This window comes from Cervus elaphus, chromosome 23 (assembly GCF_910594005.1).
Source record: "Cervus elaphus chromosome 23, mCerEla1.1, whole genome shotgun sequence".
NCBI classification, from domain to species: domain Eukaryota; kingdom Metazoa; phylum Chordata; class Mammalia; order Artiodactyla; family Cervidae; genus Cervus; species Cervus elaphus.
The window spans coordinates 46,624,805-46,649,205 of record NC_057837.1 but is presented as its reverse complement, the minus strand read 5'-3'; the positions used below and the strand labels follow the sequence as shown (position 1 = coordinate 46,649,205).

At 45.3% G+C, this 24,401-nt stretch overlaps 1 protein-coding gene and 1 non-coding gene across 2 annotated transcripts in view; one reads left to right on the top strand and one right to left on the bottom strand.

Annotated features, from left to right (window-relative positions):
• Window positions 1–24,401, bottom strand: part of DIP2C (disco interacting protein 2 homolog C) — a 297,423-nt gene that overhangs the window by 65,378 nt on the left and 207,644 nt on the right. The window contains 9 exon segments of the mRNA XM_043885135.1: window positions 3,932–4,046; window positions 5,225–5,344; window positions 5,424–5,517; window positions 7,617–7,681; window positions 9,293–9,395; window positions 9,519–9,628; window positions 9,890–10,013; window positions 15,812–15,922; window positions 22,481–22,572. Coding sequence (XP_043741070.1) covers window positions 3,932–4,046; window positions 5,225–5,344; window positions 5,424–5,517; window positions 7,617–7,681; window positions 9,293–9,395; window positions 9,519–9,628; window positions 9,890–10,013; window positions 15,812–15,922; window positions 22,481–22,572 — 934 coding nt within the window.
• LOC122682280 lies at window positions 1,568–1,674 on the top strand. Its single transcript, XR_006337298.1, has one exon. It is a non-coding gene; the product is annotated as a U6 spliceosomal RNA (small nuclear RNA).

The window sequence follows — 24,401 nt, the reverse complement described above, 5'->3', positions numbered from 1 at the left end:
GTTTTGGACAAACTCAAGGTAAATAACACTATGGCGAGCACCTGGCTGGTCTTGAAATGCACCCTGAACTGCCCCCTAGAACCTCTCTCCTACCAGGTATGATGGGCATGAAGTTTGTGATTTCAAGTCACATCAAAACCAAAATAGGTGGTCAGGTAGCACATCTCCACAGTGGAGGTTCTCTGTGAGCATCTCAGCACGTGGTAATTTGCTGGCCGTCTGAGGCCGGTCGTCTCCAGTGCTCTGTTCACTTTACTGCACAAAGTAAACCGTTTTCTGAGGCACTGCAGACAGATGTGTGCTGCCTACAGGTGCTGTATCTCCGGAACCACAGGGAACCTCAAAGACATGACATCACCTGGTCAAAGCCATGAAAAAAACTCAGAAAAATAACTCAGTGAAGCAGAGATCAGCAATTTATCAGAGTTCAAACTTCTGGTCATGAATACGCTCACTGAACTTGGGAGAAGAATGGAGGAACTGAGTGGAAGAATGGAGGAATTTCCCCAAAGGCACAGAAAATGTGAAAAGAACCAAACGGAACTAAAGAATAACAGAAATGAAAATGACACTAGAGGGACCCAACAGTTCAGCTTAGAGAGCGTGGAATCCATCAGCCATCTGGAGAACACGGTAGTAAAAATCATCCAACAGGAAAAGAAAAAAGAAACAAAAGACAGGAGGACAGTTTAAGGGGCCTCTGGGACAACATCAAGTGTGCTAATGTTCACAGTATAGGGTCACAGAAGGAGAAGAGACAGAAACCCTGTCTAAAGAAATAATGGCTGAGAACTTTCCTGACCTGGGAAAGAAGACAGACCTTGAAGTCCAGGAAACACTGTGGTGTCAGGATGAAATCAAAGAGATCTCCCTAAAACACACTGAAATAAAATGGCAAAGGTTAAAGATAAGAGAGAATCTTAAAATCAGCAAGGGAAAGCAACTAGTTACATATAAGGGAACCCATATAAGACTATCAGTCGACTTTTCAGTGAAACTCTGCAACCCCGAGGGTTTGGCAAGACATACTCAGAAGGCTGAAAAGAAAAACATAGAACTAAGAAGACTCTACCCACAAGCTTCTCATTCAGACTTGAAGAAGGGAGAAGAATTTTACAGAAAAGCAAAGCTGTAGGAGTTCATCACCACTAAACCATTCTTACAAGAAACGTTCAAGGGACTTTTATAAGTGGAAAAGGACATAACTAGATATAAAAAATTATTAAAGAAAAATCTCACTGGTAAAGGCAAACAGGTAGTGGTAGTGGTAAAGGTAGTGGATCAACCACCTGTGAAGCTAGTAGGAAGGTTCAAAGACAAGAGTAGTAAAATCATCTATATCCACAATAAGCAGTTAAGCAACTCACCAAAATAAAAAATGTAAAACAGAAAAAAAAAATGTAAAATAAGACATCAAAAACAAAATGGGGGGGGGGGGGGGAAGTAAAAATGGAGTGCTTTTAGAATGTGCTCAAACTTACTGAAAACTTAAGTGACCATCAACTTAAAACAGATGCATAAAAAAAAAAAAAAAACAGATGCATATATACACAGGTTGAAATATATGGTGCTCACTTCAGCAGCACATATACTAAAACTGGAATGATACAGACAAGATTAGCATGGCCCCTGTGCAGGAATAACATGCAAATTCAGGAAGCATTCTGTATTTTTTAAATTTAAGGCTGATTCATGCTATTGTATAGCAGAAACCAACATTACATTGTAAAGCAGTTATCCTCCAATTAAAAAAAAATATATATGACATTCATGGCAACCACAAACCAAAAGCCTGTAACAGACACACAAAAGAATAAGGAGACAGGAATAAAACATACCACACAGAAACCATTTTTTCTTTTCTTTCACTAATAACTCCTTGCCTTGCCTATCTCCTGCCTAGAAACCTTCCATGTGTACAACCACTAAGAGCTTAAAACTCAACATTCAAAAAACTAGTAAGATCATGGTATCTGGTCCCATCACTTCATGGCAAATAGATGGGGAAATATGGAAACAGTGAGAGACTTTCTATTTTTGGGCTCCAAAATCACTGTGGATGGTGACTGCAGCCATGAAATTAAAAGATGCCTGCTCCATGGAAGGAAAGCTATGATAAAACTAGATAGCATATTAAAAAGCACAGACATCTCTCTGCCAACAAAGGAAGGTCTGTATAGTTAAAGCAATGGTTTTCTCAGTAGTCACATACAGATGTGAGAGCTGGACCATAACGAAGGCTGGGTGCCAAAGAACTGATGCTTTTGAATTGCGGTGCTAAAGAAGACTCTTGAGAGTCCCTTGGACAGCAAGATTAAACCAGTCAATCCGAAAGGAAATCAACCCTGAATATTCACTGGAAGGACTGATGCCGAAGCTGAAGCTCCAATACCTTGGCTACCTTATGAGAAGAGCCGACTCACTGGAGAAGACCCTGATGCTGGGAAAGGTTGAAGGTAAAAGGAGAAGGGGGTGGCAGAGGATGAGATGGTTAGACAGCATCACCAACTCAAAGGACGTGAGTTCAAACAAACCCTGGGAGATGGTAAAGGAGAGGGAAGCCTGGCATGCTACAGTCCACGAGGTCGCAAAGAGCTGGACATGACTGAACAACTGAACAACATGCTAAGCACAGCAGGGGTCCCCAACCTCCAGGACCTAATGCTTGATAATCTAAGGTGGAGCTGATGTAATAATAATAGAAATACAGTGCACAATAAACAGTAATGCACTTCAATCATCCCCAAACTACCACCTGTCCCTCTCCACCTCCTTCCCCATCCACGGAAAATTGTCTTCCAGGAAACTGGTCCTGGGTGTCAAAAAGGTCGGGATCACTACTCTACAGCATCACGACTCTAAAGTCTCTGGTGTTCAATAAATAGCAGTGTGTATCTGTTAATCCAAACTCCTGATTTATTCTCCCCCAAACCCTTCTTCTTTGGTGACCATAAGCTTATTTTCTCCATATGTGTTTCTGGGAACTACTGACAAATCCAGACAGGCCCTTCTAGCCCTTTTCACCCTGAGCAAAGTCAGCTCTTATGAGCCATAACCACAGCCTGTCTCTGATAGGCACCAATGGCTCTGAAATGGGCGGTGATGCTAGAGTGACCTAGGACCAAGGGCATTGCATTTCCTGACCTTAGCAAGAGCCGCAGCAGCCCAGCTCCACACAGCAGGAGACCCCAGGCCCCAGATTCCTCTGAAGTGCTGTTGAATAGTTCAAAAGCTCAGAAAACTAGTGTGTTTACTGTGCAGTGTATGCAGAACTGCCGAAAATGAAGACAACATAAAAACCATGTGTAAAAGGGAAAAGGGATGGCCACAAAATTTTCATTTCATCTGTTTACTCTGTTCTGTTGATGTTGATTAGACACAAAGTCATGTCAGACTCTTTGCAACCCCATGGACTGCAGCATGTCAGGCTCCCCGTCCTCCACTATCTCCCGGAGTTTGCTCAAATTCATGTCCAATGAGTCAGTGATGTTATCTGACCATTCATCTTCTGCTGTCCCCTTCTCCTTTTGCCTTCCATCTCTCCCTGCATCAGGGTCTTTTCCAATGAGTCAGCTCTTCGCATCAGGTGACCAAAGTACTGGAGCTTCAAGTTAAACCTGAGCCTAATACAAGCAAATGAAAATATGCATAACCTGCCAGGACGAGGTTCATTGCTCAGCATACCTACAGACAGACTTCCACTGACCTGGGAATCACAGTGAATCTCCAGAGTGATAAGTAAGCTTCTAACTAATGAATTTAGACTATTTCAGAAAATCCATTCTAGCATATACGAGAATGAAACCTCATCTTGAAAGTTGGGTCCTATTTTTATTCTCACACTAAGATAAACTTCAAAGACTTCCAGGCCTCTGTTAGCTGCTGAATGAGACCCCTCCCCAGGCTGCCCACTGAGTTAACGGATTTGTACCTCCGGATGGCCACAGTGAGAGCCTCTGGTGAGCTGGCACAGGGGCAGATGACTTCCTGGCGTAGACCTTTACTTTGGAAGACGTTGAGAAATGCATCACAGGAAGAAATAGACCCTAGACAGATAGAGGGGATGACAGTGGACAATTAAAAATATCCCGTAATATAAAATGCCTTTGAGGTTATAATTTAGGCACATGTGGAATTAGGCAGCATGGACAAATACTTCATTTAACATAACCTACCATTTCTGTTACAATGAAAGCTAATACTATTCTCAAACACAGAACTCAAGAATTTTAAAAATGCAACTTCTATATTTAACCATACATTTTTGCTGACTGAAGAACTTAACTTTAATAACTTTTCTGAGACTTATTCTACCATTTTCCATATGCATGTTCCAAGAGAGAACTCTAAACCCAACTAAATGAAGAAAACATTCCTCTATATTAATATGAGTGATGAGATCAAGATATACAGTTATCAGGAACCTATCAGCTAAACTAGTTCCTAATACAAGTTTACCTTGCTTCTTTTAAGACCTATTACTCTGCAGAGTTATGGGTAAAACCATTTGTGTATTAAACAGTTCATAATTTATGGAGTTCTATTGTAAACAGAAGAATCACTTATAAAACTAATATACAAAATTACCTGTTTGCAGATCAGATGTTCTTTAAGTGTATGATGCTTTAATTTAGAAACACAGATGCTGCAAAGTTTACTAATGTGATCAGAAATATTCATTCACTCATTTTCATTCATTCACTTTGCTTCTAGCTTATATACTCTTCTCATAAAAAACAAGCTAGCAGAATTTCTGTTGCAACTGACTGAAATATTTCTCAAGGTATATTAATAGTATTCTGTGCAATTGCTCACTTATTTTATCCAGGTAGTTTCTGGTATAGAATTTGATAATGAAATTCCATTAAAAATGACAAAGTAAATTTCCTGATCAATAAACCTGCTATGGACCATAAAATAATTATAATTAGTATTTCTTGAGCACTTATTATATCCCAAGGAACTGTACATAGGGACTGTTGCATATCTGATGACTGCATACCATCTTGCAGCTAAAAGAAAGAGAAGAGTTTAACAAGTCACATTTCCTCAGAATCAGGAAGGAGAAAAGCCAGGACTCCACCCCCAGGGCTGTGGATGGACCTTCAGGCCCTGGTGCCCTGAGGCCCTGGTAAGACTCTCCTTCACTAAGGTGAACACTAGAAAAGGGGAAACCAAAGCCCAGGGAATGAGGCTCCTCCTACCCGCCTGGTCCTTCACTTACAGGGGTTTGCGCCATCAGCCACTATCAGCATCCGGAGAGAGGAGAGGTTGATGTCTCTCTGATCCCTGTGCGCCACCAAGGCCCAGTGCATGTCCCGAGATTTGACACAGGCCACTTTTGCTAAAGGAGAAGCAGGTGCAGTGAGTGACCGCCTGTATCGTGAGATGTGTTGACACTCAGAGGCAGCCCCCCAACGCACCTTTGTACTGGCAGACCTTCTGAATCCAGGACAGCGGGTTCACCTTCATCAGTGCATAGGGGATGCTGATCACATGCATCATGTTCATGACGCTCTGGAAGCAGGATACAGGGGTGAGCGGGCAGTAGGGTGGTGTGGGGATCCCATGAAGGGGGTGAGCAGGGGGCGGTGAGGGAAGGTCCACATGGGCATGACCCTCCAAGAGGCTGTGGGCATGGAGGTGACTCCTCAGAGTGTGTCTTGGCGTCCCCAGCTTCTATTGATACAACTTAAGAGTCTAAGTTCAAATCCTTTTCTTAGAAAAACTTAAGTGGAACAATCACTTTTTATTGGGCTTTCAGTACTGAAGCTTAACTCTCGAGAGTACTTTATTCATTTTTATTCACAAAATTTCCTTTATTAAATGTTACACTGAACTCCAAGCAGCAGTGGAGAGTTCTCTCAACCCCCACACTCTTCTATCTGGCCTGGCTCATGTAGACCAGGACCTGGGGAGAAGGCGCACCACACCTGGGGGGAGTGCACCCGTCAAGCTCCTGGCTGCCTGAGCTGCTCGGGCCGGGGAAGGCACCTATTTCTTTAAATGGATAACAAACACTACCTCTTTAAGTAAATGGGTCGGTACTCACATTTGCAGCCAGGACTCACACGTGGCTCATACTCATACTCATCCTCTGTGGCTGCACCCCCTGAGCTGGCAAGAAGGAACCACGATGTGGGGAAGCACTAGACAAACCTATCCTGTCAGTTCTGCCCCCTTTGTGGGTAGAGGTGGTACGAGAAGGCACAGAAGCTCTGGAGCAGCTCTGCCAGAAGACGACCATGTGCCCCTCCCTGCACACGTGAGCCTGCTCACCACCAGCACCCACACCTCAGGCTTGTTGCCCACTCCATGCAGCTGTGAGGCATTTTTCACCATAAAGATGATGCTTTGGAAGAGTGGGAGCTGTCTAGTCAGGGACCAACCAGCCTTGCTCCAGAAGGTGGCAACCAGAAAGAGACTCCACAACTGCCAGTTCCTGGGGCAGCAACCTACAGCACAGCAACCAGCAGGTGACAATATTCACGAGATCTACCACAGAGCTCTTGAAAGCAAGACTGTCACAAAAGAACTCCAAAAGCAACAGTTGTCAAGCAAGTAGATGGGCCAGGTACTCATTACACATGAGGCCATATGGTTCTCATACAAGGTCATCATTCCCACTAGACAGATAGGAAAACCGAGGCTCAGTGACTCGGGCAACAAACGATTCTTGGGCACGGGAGCAGGCAGTGTGCTGTGTCACAAGCCACAGGAGAAGGACCAAGGTCCAACTTGGGTCCTCTGGGCTGTGCTCTTCCTGCAACACCAGCAGACAAGGGGAGTGTACATGGGGGGCTGTGCTTGTATGTCTTACTGATGAGTGTCCAGGCGCTCATGGGAAGAAGTTGCTCAGCTGGAGCCCCAAACCTTTGTCTGCAGGATGCTTGCAAGCTCTTGTACTAATAACTTCTGGTTTATCAGGAAATAACAAATCCTATTTCTTAGAGTTATGTTCCAATCACTTGTGTAAAACTGCTAGAATTTTTTGCTTCAAAAAAGATATAAAGTTTCAGCAAAAGAAACTTAAAAAGAAAAATGGATGAGTGGAAATCATCACATGTACAACAGACACAGGAAGCCTCTAAGAAGTGATGCTGAACACATCCTGAAGAAGGCCATCACTTCTCACATGGCACTAACAAAAATGAGGCCTCTACAACTCATGCTTAAGTTCTGACCAAGGGGAAATCTGTAACTACTTTTCCCCTGTAGCATAATTCCTGAAACGTTCATTAGACGATTCAGAGAGAAAAACAAGAATGTTGCAGCCAAATCAGATGTGTGAGCAAAGTGACCCAAACACAAGACGTCAAGGTTTCTGCACAATCTGAGCTGCCGCCCACGGGAAGGGAGACCCTAAACTTTCCTGAGCCTGAGAAACGCCATGCTCACACTGCAGCCCCAGAGCGTGGCCCCTAACACATACCAGTAGCTAACAACCCTCTGGTTTGCTGAGCTTTCGGAAGTTACGTTAGCTGACAACCGAAGACCTCCAGAAATGGCAGCTTCTCTTTATCACGTGGGAGGAAGGGGTCAGGTCATGACTCTAACCCTGACACTCAGCACATGCAAAGGTAAAGAGGACAGCAAAGCCAGGCTGTCACACTCACCGTGAGGATTCCATGCCAGAGCCCAACGTCTTTCTTGAAATCCAACACATTCACAATCGTTTCAGCTGTACAAATACAGAGTCAAAGATTTTAACAAAAGACAGTCATGGACCAAAGGACAAAGGAAGTTCAGTGTCACATCAGTGGCAAGGAATGGGTCTTAGAAAAGTATTACTCCACTGTCTCTGTAGAAATGCTGCAGCCTCCAGTTAGAACCTCAGAGACAGTGGCCTGCCTGGAGCAGCAGCTCTTCAACCATCACTTAAAACACCCCACTCCTTCTCCTTTTATAATGTGTTTTCCCCCTCCCTTTTTCTTTCTTAAAATATTCTTTTCATGTCCCTCATAAGTTCTCTCAAGAGAGGGAAATGCTGTGTACTTGCAGGAGGAGGTAACTTCCAGCAAACGCACCACTAGAATGCTCGCCAAAGTCTCATATCAGGTGCCTTGCCCCCATTTCAAAAAGGGACATTCAAAATACACAGCCTGTATTCTATTTGATGCAAGATTTTTTAATGGAGAGAATTAGGGAGCAAATTTACATTATCTATCCTCCCCAATGGCCACAAGAGTGACGGCTCTGGACCTTTGGGAAATTAGGGTAAGGAATACAGGTCATGAGGTGGTGAAAAAAAATTGGAATTCAAACTGACAAATAAGGTGGTGATCATCAGAAGTGATGTGTCTTCATGTGCGAAACATCTGGACACTTGTCCAGGAACCGGACATCTCCTGAGAGAGTGCACTGCTCTTAAGAAGGGAGACTGCCAGAAGGATGGTGAGAGAGAGAATGAGAACAGCAAGAAGAGCAAAGTGCCTCCTCCATGACTCCTGACAGACTCCAGGAAGAGACTCCAGCATAGTGGCAGCCAGTGGCCAGGGGAGACCTGATGGCAGCCTTTCCAGTGGAGGGAGCTATGGGTATGTGATCTGTCCCTTCCTTCCAGGAACCGTCAGCACTGTCAGCATGGTTATTATCTGCAGTCACACTATGCCTGTGCTCCCAGGACCACCCCAAGCAATGCAAGGAAAGCACACCATGGAAACCAACACTCAAGTGTGAAGTGCAGCCCCAGAACCCCCGAGGCAGTGCAGGGAAGGGGTGCACTGTAGCACGGGGCATGTCTGTAAAGACCCCACAGAGGTTCTGGTGTGCATCCATGGGCGAACACACTCCAACCATGTCAACTATGTGTTATGGCCTGAACTGTTTTCTCCCCAATTCTTACCCTGGAGCCCTAACCCAGGTGTGACTATGTCTGGAGATGGGATTCTGAGGAGACAGTTAGGTTACAGGAGCCCATAGGGCAGGGCCAACAGAATGGTGTCCTAACAAGGAGAGGAAGAGGCTCTAGAGCTCCCTTGGCACACAGAGGAGGCCCTGTGAGGACACAGCCAGAGGCACCGTCGCGGGCCAGGAACCAGGGCCTGCAGCTCTGGGCGCTGGGCTCCACCCTCCAGACTGTGAGGTGGCAACAACTGCAGTTCAAGCCCCAGCCTACGGTGTCTGTTTTGGTTGCAGACTAGTAAGACGCCAACTAAACAGTCCAACAGATGGACTGTCACGGTAGCCAGGGAGAAACTTAATCTGACTCTCCTCATGACTGGTGGGCACAATACGCACCTCTCAGGGATGGATCTGGGGTCAGGTTCCCCCAGCAGGGGTCTACCCATACCTTCTGTGTAGCCACACGCCTGTGTGAGGGCCTGGCAGTGGGTCAGAAGCGCGATCCTCGTCACGGTCACCCCGAGCACACTTCCATCCTTGCACGTCTTATACTGCAATGAGAAGGGGCCAGGAGGGTAGAGCTCCAGGCCCACAGCCACCGCTGACCCTGAGCTGTGTAAGGGTTGCAGCACGTGTCGCTCAGTTCCCCACCTTGTCCAGACCCAGCAACTCACCTCAATATACGCAGTGTCATTATTTGCGTCCTTAATGTGCGGGAACCAATCTCGAGGAGGTTTAGAGAGATGTTTTGACTCTGTGACAAACCATAATAGTTTTGGCCAACCTTGGAAATAAAGAACAAGTTCCTTTCAGGCAAGCATCACTCACAAGACAGGTGTGACCCCACCTTCCTGCTAATGGCAAGATCCACAGCAGCACAGGCCAGACCAAGTCTCTGTGTTTCCACCAAGTCTAAGGGCATGGCCAAGGTGCTGTGAGCCTCCTGGAGCCGGAGCCCACCACATGCAGGCTGGGAGACCTCCTGTGTGGATAGCGGGTTAGCACAGGCCATGGGGCACATTCTCCCCACCCAGCACGGGCTCACCTTTGAACTGTGGGATCTCCCCCGTTGGGCTCTTTGGCAGCCCCTTATGGCAAGCATCACTTGTCAAGGCTACAGTCACCCCACAGCTTCCAAGCAAGAACCCGATCTGCTGGCTTCCTGCATCCTGGAGACGGCAGCAAGGAGATAAGGTCACGAGTAGAGGTGATGGCACTTTCCTGACAAAGCATGGTCTCACCCTGGGATGGCACGAACCCCTCAAGAGAGGCTCAGAGAGTCAGGGCTCGGCTGACGTCTGCATGGTGGGGGCCAAACCTCATGCCCTCTGCCCGCTACCTAACCTTGGACAGGGCACAAGCTTGGCCTCAGTCCTGTCATCTGCACCATCCCTGTGGCCTGCTGTGAGGGATGCACACAGGGAGCTCGGTGCGTGCTGGTGCACTCATGGGGTCTCGTTTCATTCCCCTCCGGTTGAACAACACCATGACCATGGGCCACAGAGAGGATCCAAGAACATGCCTCTGGTCAGGACACTGACCCCAAAAAGTCTATGATCACACCCATGCCCACCACGGAAACAAACATGCCATCATGGAGTGAGGGCACCACCGCACGGACTGAGCAGCAGCATTTGGGAGCAGACACTGTGGGACAGACAGGCCTGGGTGCCGCCATCCCAAGCACCCAGCTGCCCACAGGTCAGTTAATTCACTTTCCTTACTCCCAGCACTCCCTCCAGCTATGATTCAGAAAACAAAGCTGTGGCGCAGCCAGCGTTCTTGGAAGGGAAACATCAGGACTGTGGTTAGGCCATCAGCTCCTTCCTTCCCCCTCCAGTAAAATCAGCAGCATCAACATCTCAGAACCAGATCTTCCCAGTGCCTAGCTCCCATGTCTCACTGCAGACCGACAAGCTCTTCTCTACAAGGAATCCTGCATGACCAGCCTCCACATGGCCTTGGGCCCCAAGAAGGGGAGGCGGCCTGATGCTTGGCGCATGGGGACCTTCCCATCCCAGGAACCTTGTGAGACTTCCTTCAAGTAGAGCTTTTTCAAAGAGAATTATATAATCTGTCACTTCACTGTGAATGCAGGCATCACATCATCAAAAGCTGGACCAGGCCAGGGGCAGGGAGATGGCTCTGCAGCCAGGTTCAGGGACAGGAAGGCACTTCTCTGTGATCATGAACTTTCAGGGACCACCTACAAACAGGGCACTCAAAGCGGCTCAGGGAAGCCCCCAGGGCAACTGTCAGACCTGCCAGGGCTCACAATGGAGGCCTATTGTCCCCTAGGTCCTGTCTTTCTAACATCTCCTCCTAAAGACCCTAAAACACAGAGGAGGGGTTGAGAGTAACCAGGATCAGGATCCGTGGCTACCATGAAATTCAGCTTTGCACCTGCTCCTCAGCGTCTTCTTGGTCTGGAAACTCTACTCAGAGGTCCAGGTGTATGCCCACTTCGCAGAGCCAGCCCTGCCTGTTCACTGGGCTGAGATGAGACCCCGCCGCCTGCTCTCAGAGGGCCCCCAGAGTCTCCTTCACACACCTGGACCCCTGAAGCTAAGCCCAGCTTGACCCCAGAGCCTCCATCTTCAGCACTCCATGGGTCAGTTCTCCTGGACTCCGGGTCAACGCCCTGAGCCCGATCCTTGGGAGCCCACCCATACCCCACGCCACCGTGTGGGAAAGGCTCCACAGAAGCTGCTCAGGAGGCACGAGAATCACTGTCCTGCGGCTGGAGTGCTCCCCTCCCCCATGCTGCCGGTGCGACTTTCCCTGGAAAGGCTCTTTCTGGCCTGTGCTGGCTGGGGCCCTTTCTCTGTAGAGCTGAGCTGTAGGGCCACAAAATCTCACAAACTCTCCTCTGCTGTAGAAGAAAAAGGTGGACCACCTCTGAGTGCAAACCTCTCCCCTCACTGACATCCTTTCTCCAACAGAGCTGATGAGTGTCGTCACTTGTTAGGCAGTCTCTCCACACCCACACTTAAGCAGCATTAAACGTGGCACGTGACCATCCCTTACCCAGTCCCATCTCAGTCTCCCAGTCAGACAGCATCAGCTATACTCATGAGAAGGATTCTCTCTAGTAAATGTGAGGTGAGTATATGGAAGACCTCTTTCATGAACTCTGTATTTGTGGCCCTGAAACTACTAGCTGGTGCTTTTCCAATTTTGATGTTTGTCTGCCCAAACTGCTAGCGTCTCAGCAAGTGGATTATGTGCTAGATTCTAAGGTACGGACAGACTGCACTGGTGCAGGACAGTGAGCCCCCTCTGAGTCCAGAGGCAGATGCTGATGCGCCAGGTGCTGCCGGGCTGGACTCCTGTGGTCTCAGGGCTCACTTGGTCTCTGGTCTACGGAACTGAATGCACAATTCTGCCTCTGGTAAGCCCTGCCGCTCCCCATGCTGGCAGATGTGAATTTGGCTTCAGAGCTCCCACCAGCCCACAGGTCTACTCTACTGTCATATGGCCTTCACAGACCAGCTCAGCACCCTCAAGAGGGTGGAGAGGACAACCACCATCCACACCTGCCCACTGTGGCACAGACCCTGAAGGTTCCCCTGTGCCCCTGTCCACTTTGTGGCCAAGTTCCAGAGGGATATCCCTTTCTACTACTATGAACTTCTCGAGTGAAAAACCAGCCTTCACTCCTCATTCCAAGAATAAGGATAAAGATACACACATGGGACTAAGTTGTTCTATGAGGCTCAGCAACACTCAAAATTTGGAAAATTTGGTTCTCAAAGATTCAAAACTTCATCACCAGTGCCACTGTGCGCGTCTCACCTCATGCTGATGGCAACCAAGCCAGTGCACTCTTTCATTTAAAAGTAAGAAAAGTGGGGTTACTCTTTTGCCCCCTTCTGATGCCTATGTCAGAAGCTCTATCTCCTTTATACTTTAATAAAACTTTATTACACAAAAGCTCTGAGCAATCCAGCCTCGTCTCTGGCCCCAGATTGAATTCATCTCCTCTGGAGGCCAAGAATCCCGCGTCTCATCGTTCAGCAACAACCTTTCATCTTGGGGGCTCGTCCGGGATCCTTCAGGACAAGATGGGCCTGACAATCTATGTGAGCCTACTTCTGCTGACTCCAGAAATCCTGAGTCTGCCGTTTGACCCTCAAGACAATGCCTTCCTGTCCTGGGCTCACTCCTATGCTGCATTCCACAATCGGTCTAACTGCTGGGTCTGCAGAGCACTCCCCTCTTCATCAGTGGAAGGCTTCCCGTGGTAGACATCTCCACTTCAAGGAAAGGACTTTCTCCAAGTCTGCAAATACCTTCAACAATCGCATGTGATGCCTCTTCTTAAACTGATGACATCTAACAACCTTAAGATGGACTGATGTAACTATGGACATAATGTGACTTTTCATTTTGATTTTAAGTTGGTTTAATGACTATTTTGCCTTACATCTGTAACCGTATAATGGGGTTTTCTAACTGTCTAAAAGCTTTTAATTTACAAATAGTTGTCCCAGCTCCTGTGAGTGCCACAGCCTCCTCCAACTATTACTTGGAGCCCCTAGATCAGACATCCTCACTATGAGGATTAGGAGAATATGTTGCCTCACCAATTTAGGGACAACGCCCCTTGTCAGCTCGGAAGCAGTTATGGAATGAGAACGACGCCCCTTTTTCCTAGGCAACATAATTCTCCTAAAAGAAAAGGGGGGAATGAGAGAGTCATTTCCTAGGCAGGTTGATAAGAAGTCTAGGGGTCCCCAAGGAGAGAGAGGTCTGGAATATTCAAGGAGGGAGAAGACAAACTTTTTTACTTTTTTTCCTCTACATTCCTTAGGATTAATGTATCCTGCCTGAGGACAGTCTTTGGATTAAACCCTCTGGCTAATTCTGTTATCTTAAAACATAAATTATGGGAGTAGGTCTGGTCTTTACAAGGCTGTATCCTGCCTGAGGACAATCTTTGGATTAAACCTTCTGGCCAACTCTGAAAAAAAATAAATAAAAGTAAGAAAAGTTTCCTGAGGACAAACATTATGTTCTGAAGGCACAGACTGAGCCCAATGCACAGCTTCTGGCTTCATGACAGCCTGTGAGTCATCTCCTGGCTCTGTCCTTTCAGGTGTGTTCTGAAGGAGAGAGGGCCAGGAAGGAACCCCAGCTTTTTCTTCTGAGAGAGGGTTCCCATTCCTCAGATTAACAGTGACCATATGAGGGTCTGAATGGGCCCGGGAGATAAGTGAGACAGAGCCATGTGGCAGGCCGCAGTCGGGAACACCTACGACGGCTACAGGCAAGTCTCAGGAACCCCAACAGGTGCAGATGAGACACCGAGCCTTCGCTCAGCAACTCCTGGTCAGGATGTGGCAGAGGTAGCTGCCTCTTTGTTCAAGTGATTTTCCTCTGCAAACCAGCCCTGGTCTGGAAGACAGCAGGCTCTAGACATAAAGTAGACAAATCTACTTTCTACGTGTGATGAGTGAACAACAACTGCCACTCACAAGGATAAACATTCAGGGGTCCACTCATGTGCTCATGGAGAATCTGTGTCTCCACCTGTAAGCCTACAAATCCCTCCTGATTATCACTGGAGAATCCAAAAGACCCCAGTCCCCTGCATTAGGTGTCAATTAAAAAGGAGCATCACACACCTGAGCGCCTTCCCAGGTCAGCAACACCACCAGAGAACCACAGGGGAGACCATGGTTACTGCTCAGGGAATCCTCAAGCCCTTCTGCATTCCCTGTCAATTGTGAAGGTCACAGGGCTCAGGGAGATGAGGAAGCACTTTATTGGATGTGTTATCATACCCCAGGAATGCTAGAGGCAAACCCTTGCAAATAGGGTTCTCCTCAGGCCACTAGAAGGGGCTCTGATGTCAGGGGCTGCGGGGCTCACCCCGCTTCCAGAGCCACTTGCAGCCCTGCCCAGGAGGGTCCGGCCCTCCTTGCAAGTGCACCCAGGAGGCCAAGTAGAAAACTTGCATGTTTTGTACCCAGGAAATGGAAACAGCAACCATTCCCCAATCATGTTCTAAGTAATCCCACGTTCTCTCCTTCTGACCCCAGGAGCAGAGTTTCAAAGGCACCCACACACCATGAGCAGACCTTGAGGCATTTCCCCATTTTTATATCATAATAGCCACAAAGACAGCTGGAAGATCCTCTGGAAACTCTGAGCCTGAGCACGTGAAAGCCCTGCATTTTGGAGCTGGGAGAGTCACCTCACACAGTCTGTTCACGATGTGCTAAACGATGCCAGGTGAATCCAGGGTGGAGCCCCAGGGCACAAGCTGTAACACAAGCAGTGGCAGAACCACCCCACAGCCGTGGGCTCCGTCTCCTTCCACAGTATCAGAGAGTGGGGACCATCAGCACCAACCCCAGCAGAGCCTCTTCTCCTCACCCTCCCTTCCAAAGTTATTGCAGGTCTGCGGGGCGAGAAGCAGTCACTTACGTGGACAAAGACACACACTGCTGTGTAGGATTCTGACACAGGACTACACTACAACTGTGACAGGAAGATAAGTTATTTATCCTTCTTTTGGAATAAGATTCAAGAAATTATAGCTGAACCTGGGACTTGACAACATCCTAACACCCGAACAAATGTGACAACTGCCACCCCTGAAAAATAAGTAAAAAATCTACCATTTACTCAGATTTCTAGCACAGTGACACTGAAAAACAAGACACTGGAATGCCTGGCTTTCTGGCAGATCACCCTGCTCAACACACAGAAGGCACCACCAGCAGCAGCAGCTGACTCCGGCCACTGAGCTGACCACAGAGTCAGGGCTGGGACGGCCGCTGAGAACTGCACAGAGTCTCAGAGACAAGGTAGGCAGCCCTGGGCTCTCCAATACACATGCTGCTGAGAGGAAAGCTCTACAGACACTGTTTGCACATTCTGACCCCACAACAGAACCTTTCAGTATGACCAAGCTGACATTCCTGGTCGAGAGGCCTCAATAGAAAGATGGGTTCTTTACCTTTCTGGTGAGGGGCACCTCAATGGGCACAGGCACAACTTCGGCCAGCAGGCAGCCGTAGAAAGCCACCATGGAGGCAGCAGGGTCGTTGTTGGGGAACACCAGTGCCACCTGGACCCAGAGAGAGAGAGAAGGATTAACACTGACACCATTCCACTAGAAAAAATTAAGATGCCCCGTTTAAAAACGCATTTTACTAAGACACACTTTAATAAGTTATCAGATACTCTTCCTTTAGCTCATGTGGAAGGCAAACAGATTATCCATGGTCCTCTCTGCCACCGCATCAGAATGCAACTATCCATACTGTTTCCATGTTATCTTCCCCAACAGCACGTACTTTTACACAGAGGAAACCACTGTGTATACATTACTTGTCTCTCACTATTGTTACTGGGCTCTAAAGAGTGTTCCTGTGCTTCCACATGGTCTTCACCATGGTGACTGCATGCGGGGCACGTCCTCCCTAAAGTGCTGGACTCAGAGCAATGCTATTCTGACCCCAGTTTGACTTTAGCATCCCAAGCCTTGGTTTTCTTACCTGAAAAGTGAGAATACTAGCTAGTAGAACCTACATTCTAGTGTTGTAGTAAAGGTCAAGTGAGAAAATGTGTAAGGCTCCCACTATGCCTGGCACATGGCGGGCAGCCATGAATGGCACCCATCCAAAAGGCCCCAGGCTTGGCCGGCCCTCACAGCAAAGGCTTCTGTGAACACCGGCCCACACCTTCTGCCACACACTGCCTCTTGGGTTCAGCCTATGAAGAGCTAGGAGAAGAATAATCATGGAATTCTAAAAGGTAAATTTAAATTACTATCCAAATAGCCAAACAATGCATTGTATGACTTTTCAAATGTTTTCTGATAGTCCTCAAAAGAATCTTACGAACAATCTTTTACCAGATGGGCTGATAATTATTTATTCTTATATGAACTGTGTTTCATTTCCTGTGCCTATTGATCTGCTAGTATTTATATTTTATAGTATTAACTCTCATGTTTGATGCAAAAACTTCTTGATATAATGCTTTCTATTTTCATGAGTGCACTTAGTGATATATGTACACTTGTCAAGTTTGTCCTGTATGTTATCAACAAGTGTTTGACAAATCTTCACCACATTTATGTTCACCTGGCGCTCAGGTTTGCAGTGGAGCTAGCGCAGGGTCCGTCTGCTTGCTCTCCCTTGCCTGAGGCTCCCTCTGGAGCAGCCCTCCCTACTCCAGCCCGAGCAGCCACCTTTAGGATGGAATAGGCAGTCCTACTTTCGGATCTGTTACCGCCCCCGCCCCCCATCTCTGTAGGACTCTGTCTCATGTGAACAACAAGCTCTTCCCACGCGCTACTGTTGTATCGGCACTGCCCTTCCTTGTTAATAATTAACCACATAAATTCCCTGATTTAGCAGATATATGTTTTTTGTATTACTCTATTAAATTTAACCCATTTTTCTTTAGAAACACCCTAACTAGAAGTTACTAACTTTGTCATGAACAGCTGGATAAAACATCTTAATCACCTCCACATCTAAGTAAGCAGGTTGGCATAAAGGATTCAGATAACAGCTAAAGACAGAGAAGGCTGCATCTTAACTCTGACCCTGCAAGCAACTCAGGATAGCTGATGGAAACAAAATTAAGTTTGGGATTATGTGAAGATTTCCTTTCTATATGGCATTCCTATAGTTTACTAAAATCAGACAATGAGAGCCAAATGAAACAAACCATAAGGCCATTAAAAACCATGCTGCACTACTGAAGAATTTTAAGAAACTGCAAAAAAACTGTTGCTGCTAAGTCACTTCAGTCGTGTCCGACTCTGTGCAACCCCATCCCTAGGATTCTCCAGGCAAGAACACTGGAGTGGGTTGCCGTTTCCTTCTCCAATGCATAAAAGTGAAAAGTCAAAGTGAAGTCGCTCAGTCATGTCTGACTCTTCGCGACCCCATGGACTGCAGCCTACCAGGCTCCTCCGTCCATGGGATTTTCCAGGCAAGAGTACTGGAGTGGGGTGCCATTGCCTTCTCTGAAAAAAACTGTTAATAAGATATTAATCTTAATTTTGTCCCCAAAACACCCAAGCAGATGCCAGGCTACCATCAGTAGGACTTCCAAGGAGGAACAAAAGAATTTATTTGCACATCTCTGCATATAAACCACAAACTATTTTAAAAATGATCTGAGGTTTACACTGGCCTCAGGTATTCTGTCTTCAACTGGTGGTCTGAGAGCAGACAGCATCTGTTTTTAGATCTGGATCTGGCAAAACAACAATATTCAGTCAAACATTTGCAAAGCATCCGGGGCACCACTGCTGCTAAGACTGCTCTCCCTGAACCAAAACAGAGGAAAATACAGGAGATGCTGCAGTTCCTCCCCAGACTAGTGACTCCACCCCAAAGTCCTCCTGGGGCAACCAGTCTGCATGCAGGAGTCTTCAAGAGCACAGCACTGAGCAAAAGGCAGCGCTGCTTCCACAGCTAGACTGTGGATCAATGAATCCCCAAGATTCTGGTCTGGTGCCATCCCAGCTCTGTTCAAAGGACAGTCAATTTGATCCAGGATTTAAAATTCCCACTGCTTGATCACTAAAGTTCATGCTGAAAACGTCATGTTATATAACCTTGCAGAGTTGGGTTAAAACAGGATGAAATGTTATATTAACATCAAGTGAATTAAAGCAAAATACAAAATTGTATATTATGCTCTCAAAAATATAAAAGTAACATAGAAAACAGTCAATACCTACAACCTCTTTTAGAATCAAAATTGAATTTTTTAAGGATTTAAGAAAGGGAAGACTATTTGTATCATTCTCACCACATTTCCCTTTTGTATCTCTATCAGTCACAAGTCCTGTGTTTTGGTAACTGCACAGTGATTCCAGTGCAATACACTGGAAGCATACATATGGATGCTTCATTTTCATAAACCCACACGGTTTCTTTTTGTTCGATTCCCTATGTATTCCCTGGCATTTCATTGCACTTAACTATGCACAGAGCATAACAGGCATCAACAGACCACCTCCTTGATCTGCTCTCCTCCACTGGTCTTCCCATACCAGCCACACACCACAGAACTCCCCTCAGTCCTTTCCACTCTGTCCTAGAAACTGACCAAGAGCTCGGGGCTTGCTTTTTCTCCCCAAGAAGTAGTCTCAGATTCCAGAAGCTCCCAAAATGAGAACACTCTCTGTCCTTCTAAAGCAGCCCAGCTGTATCTCTCACCATCTATTTTGGAGACCTTTTTCATTTTCCAACTTACAGAGAGCCAATTATCAATATCTTCATTTTTTCCCTAACATAGCAAGCTTCCTGAAGGCAGGCTTCACATATGATGCATCTGTTTATTCCACAGCTCCCACTACAATATCCTGAAACCTTTTCAGCTTAGGCACATAAATGCTTTTTCAAAGCCCAAGCAGGTACCCCGAGCAAAGTGCATTAAGAGGGTCACCCACAAAAAAAGCATCAATAATTTTTATGCCAAAGACAGAATGTTCATTATCCTTGGGAGAATTACATTTAATTTAAAAAAATTTTCAAAGAGGTAAAGAACCTGTTTATTGTGATAGAAGGTTACTATCAACCAAATACTACAGTGGCATATGCTTATTTAATAGGCATTTATATGCACATGCCATATCCCAGCCACATGAATACCTTTCAAAGGAATAATTTAGAAATGCAGCCCTCCTCACACAATTCAAACCACCTGCTGCTGAAGAGAATGGTTTCACATATTCTATCAAAATCTGTCCCGACATTCTTTCTTTTTTTTTTTTCATAATAAGTTTATTTATTTTTTTTTTTCTTTTTTTTTTCCCCATCCCGATCCCCCCTCCCACCTCCCTCTCCACCTGATTCCTCTGGGTCTTCCCAGTGCACCAGGCCTGAGCACTTGTCTCATGCATCCCACCTGGGCTGGTGATCTGTTTCACCATAGATAGCATACATGCTGTTCTTTTGAAATATCCCACCCTCACATTCTCCCACAGAGTTCAAAAGTCTGTTCTGTATTTCTGTGTCCGACATTCTTTCTCACAGCTGAACAGAGATGGTTTATTTTACAACTGTTACTGAAAATGAACTTTAAAAATTTGCAGGCCAAGACTTAAAAAAACGACTCTACTGAGACCTACTAACCAAATTATAAGCAAGACATTATCCATGCAACTGACATTTTATTGTAGTAAAATGAATATAACAAAGTTTATCATGCTGCCTGTTTTGAAGTATACAGTTCAGTGGCATTAAGTACATTCATACTGTTGTAAAACTATCATCAACTATCCATTTCCAGAACATTTTCACTTTCCTAAACTGTAACTCAGCCCCCATAAACAGTTAACTCCCCATTTCCTCCTTCCCTCAGTCCCTGGTCACCTTCATTCTTCTGTCTCTAGGATTTAAGTACTCGAAGTACCTTGTATGAATGGAACCATACAACATTTGTTCTCTTGTGAGTGAGCATAATGTCCTCAAAGTCCCTCCACGTTGTAGAACATATAAGGATTTCCTTCCTTTTTAAGGCTAAATAACATTACATGGTATGAATATACCATATTCTGTTTATCTGTTCACCCCACCATGGATGCTTGAACTGCTGCCACCTTTTGGGTTTTGTGAATATTGCTGCTGTGAAAAGTAGTGTAGATGCTTATCTGTTCAAGTTCCTGCTTTCACTTTTTTTGAATTACTGGGTCAAATGTTTAAATTTTTTAAGGAACCACCATAGTATTGTTTTCCACAATGGCTACACCACTATATATTCCTAAAAGCAAAAGAAGGGTTCCAATTTCTCATTGTTGCTAACACTGATTATTTTTTCATCCTAATAAGTGTGAAGTGGTATCTCACTGTGGTTTTGATGTATGTTTCCCTAACGATTAGTGATGCTGAGCATATTTTCATGGGCTTATTTGGCTATTTGTAAATTTTCCAAAGAAAAAGGTCTATTCAAGCACTGTGGCTGGTTTTTAAACTTTTGTAAAGTATATGATTTGTAAACATTTCTCCCATTCTGTTTCTTTTTCACTCTCAACAATGTCCTTTGGTGCACTGAAGTTTTTAATTTTGATGAAGTGCAATCTACCAATTTTTTTTATTCCCTGTGCTTTTGGTGCCATATGTAAGAAATCATTGCCAAATTCAATGTCATGGAACATTTCCCCTATGTTTTATCCGAAGAGTTTAGGTCTTTAATTCATTTTAAGTTAATTATTTAATATACACTATGTGTGTGCCAAGTCACTTCAGTCATGTCTGACTCTGAGACCCTATGGACTGTAGCCTGCCAGGCTTCTCTGTCCATGGGATTCTCCAGGCATGAATACTGGAGTGGATGGCCATGCCCTTCTCCAGGAGATTTTCCCAATCCAGGGACCAAACCTGTGTCTCTTGGGTCTCCTGCATCAGCAGGCAGGTTCTTTATCACTAGCACTACCTGGGAGGCCCCAATATATGCTATAAAGATTCAATTTTGGGTTTTTGGTTACAGATATCCAGTTTTCCCAGCACCATTTGTTGAGTGCACTAGCCCTTCTCCCATTTAATGTCTTAGCATCCTTCTTGAAAGTCACTTAACCGTATATGTGAGAATTTATTTCTGGGCTTTCTATTCTATTCCTTTGGTCTGTATCTGTCCTTGTGTTCATACCACACTGTTTTGATTACTGTAGCTTTACAGCAAGTTTTATAATGAGGAAATATCAGACCCATGATTGACTTTTAAAAGCTAGAGGTCAAACATGTTCATTAAATTGCAAAGAATCATAGTCTACCACAGAATCCTAGGGCTGCGGTAATCTTATTAAACATTCCTCGTAATGAACCCATGCTTTTCTAATAGCTCATAAGTAAATCATAGCTTGTATTCTTGCTCATTTATGGTGCTCTACAATGAAACTTCCATAAAATTCATTTGGAGTCCTTTGGTGCAGGTCGATAACCCAGTCTTGGGGCATGAAGGTACAGAGCAACATATGGAAAAAAAGTCACTCCACTTAAGGCAAGAAAAGTAGGTTCTACATGTAGGCCCACATCTTATTCATAGGTAAAGCTTGGGCCAGATTAACTGCTCTGTGTGTAACATTAAAAAGGAAATACTAACATCTATTCTCAGTAAACTGGCATACTGCAGTAAGAATACAATTCTTCTTGACGAAAGACAGTAGACTGTATCTACAGATTTAATACTAGGAAAGGAATGTACCACGGTTTGCTGCAAGGATTCTTGGTTATCACTGACTGATATAAAAAAGTCCACAAGCACGCAACTGTCCTGCATCCTCAGACAGACAGCTGTTTCACATTAGGTCACATGTGTCAGGGGTTGGAACATACGTCCTGGGGCTGGACAGAGATGGCTGTGAGCACTGGCTACACCATTTTCTGGACACATGCCTTCATCTGATATGACTCTTATTCTCTCAAGTCCCAGTTTCCTTGTGGATAACCCATGAGAACTACTACAGTCAAGCTCACTGAGCTACTATTAACGTTACACCTGCTGAATAATTTCTCCTGGGCTGTGATAAATGTTAAGAAAGCCTGATTTGGTAATATGAATATTAGGAGGCATTAAACTTTGCAACTTTAAAACAGTAGGTGTCTTCTCCACCTCAGATCACATGTCCTGCAGATTCAATAATTTAAATTGCACTTACCCTATCTCCAGGTCGCACCATAGGCTCTTGTTTTGTACCTAATTTATGCAGAATGTTGTAAGCAACCTTCATACTTCTTGTCCACAGTTTGCCTATCAATACAAATTATAAAGATACAATTAAATGTACACATGCATTTTCTATTGTGTATATGTATGCACATTAACCTATATTGAGAGTATTACCTTTTCATTTTAAGCTTTCAAGTTATTCTGAGTCCTTAGAACCCAGATGGGAAACAAAAGCCAGCAACTCTGACTTATAAAATATGAGCAGCCTGAACACCAGAATAAGGTATTAAATACAAACAGCTAGGGTGCTAAGAACCTACAGCAAAGCCACAGAGAATTTAACTACCATCACAGAAGTAAGGGAGGATTTCTAGGGAGTAAAACAGGGGAGGGGTCACGGCATTAGTGAGTTACCACTAATTCATGTTGTTCAAAAGGACACATATTTTCCTCTTTTAATGAGTCCTGTTTTGTGTGGTTCAGTTCAGTCATGTCTGACTCTTTGCAACCCCACGGACTGCAGCATACCAGGCTTCCCTGTGCATCACCAACTCCTAGAGCTTACTCAAACTCATGTCCATCGAGTCAGTGATGCCATCCAACCATCTCATCCTCTGTTGTCCCCTTCTCCTCCTCCCTTCAATCCTTCCCAGCATCAGAGTCTTTTCCAATGAGTTAGTTCTTCGCATCAGGTGGCCAAAGTATTGGAGTTTCAGCATCAGTTCTTCCAATAAACACCCAGGACTGATCTCCTTTAGGATGGACTGGTTGGATCTCCTTGCAGTCCAGGGGACTCTCAAGAGTCTTCTCCAGCACCACAGTTCAAAAGCATCAATTCTTTGGCGCTCAGCTTTCTTTATAGTCCAACTCTCACCTCCATACATAACTACTGGAAAAACCATAGCTTTGCCTACATGGACCTTTGTTGGCAAAGGAATGTCTCTGCTTTTTAATAGGCTGTCTAGGTGGGTCATACCTTTTCTTCCAAGGAGCAAGCATCTTTTCATTTCATGGCTGCAGTCACGATCTGCAGTGATTTTGGAGCCCAAGAAAATAGTCTCTCACTGTTTCCAGTGCTTCCCCATCTATTTGCCATGAGGTGATGGAACTGGATGCCATGATCTTAGTTTTCTGAATGTTGAGTTTTAAGCCAGCTTTTTCACTCTCCTCTTTCACTTTCATCAAGAGGTTCTTTAGTTCTTCCTCACTTTCTGCCATAAGGGTGGTGTCATCTGCATATTTGAGGTTATGTTTCTCCCGGTAATCTTGATTCCAGCTTGTGCTTCTTCCAGCCCAGCGTTTCCCATGATGTACTCTGCATATAAGTTAAATAATCAGGTGACAATATACAGCCTTGAAGTACTCCTTTCCTGATTTGGAACCAGTCTGTTGTTCCATGTCCGGTTCTAACTGTTGCTTCTTGATCTGCACACAGATTTCTCAGGAGGCAGGTCAAGTAGTCTGGTATTCCCATCTCTTTCAGAATTTTCCACAGTTTGTTGTGATCCACACAGTCAAAGGCTTTGGTGTTGTCAATAAAGCAGAAGTAGATGGTTTTCTGGAACTCTCTTGCTTTTTCAAATGATTCAACAGATGTTAGTAATTTGATCTCTGGTTCCTCTGGCTTTTATAAATCCAGCTTGAACATCAGGAAGTTCACGGTTCATGTACTGTTGAAGTCTGGCTTGGAGAATTTTGAGCATCACTTTACTAGCATGTGAGATGAGTGCAATTGTGCAGCAGTTTAAGCATTCTTTGGCATTGCCTTTTTGGGGGATTGGAATGAAAACTGACCTTTTCCAGTCCTGTGGCCACTGCTGAGGTTTTCCAAATTTGCTGACATACTGAGTGCAGCATTTTCACAGCATCATCTTTTAGGATTTGAAATAGCTCAACTGGAATTCCATCAC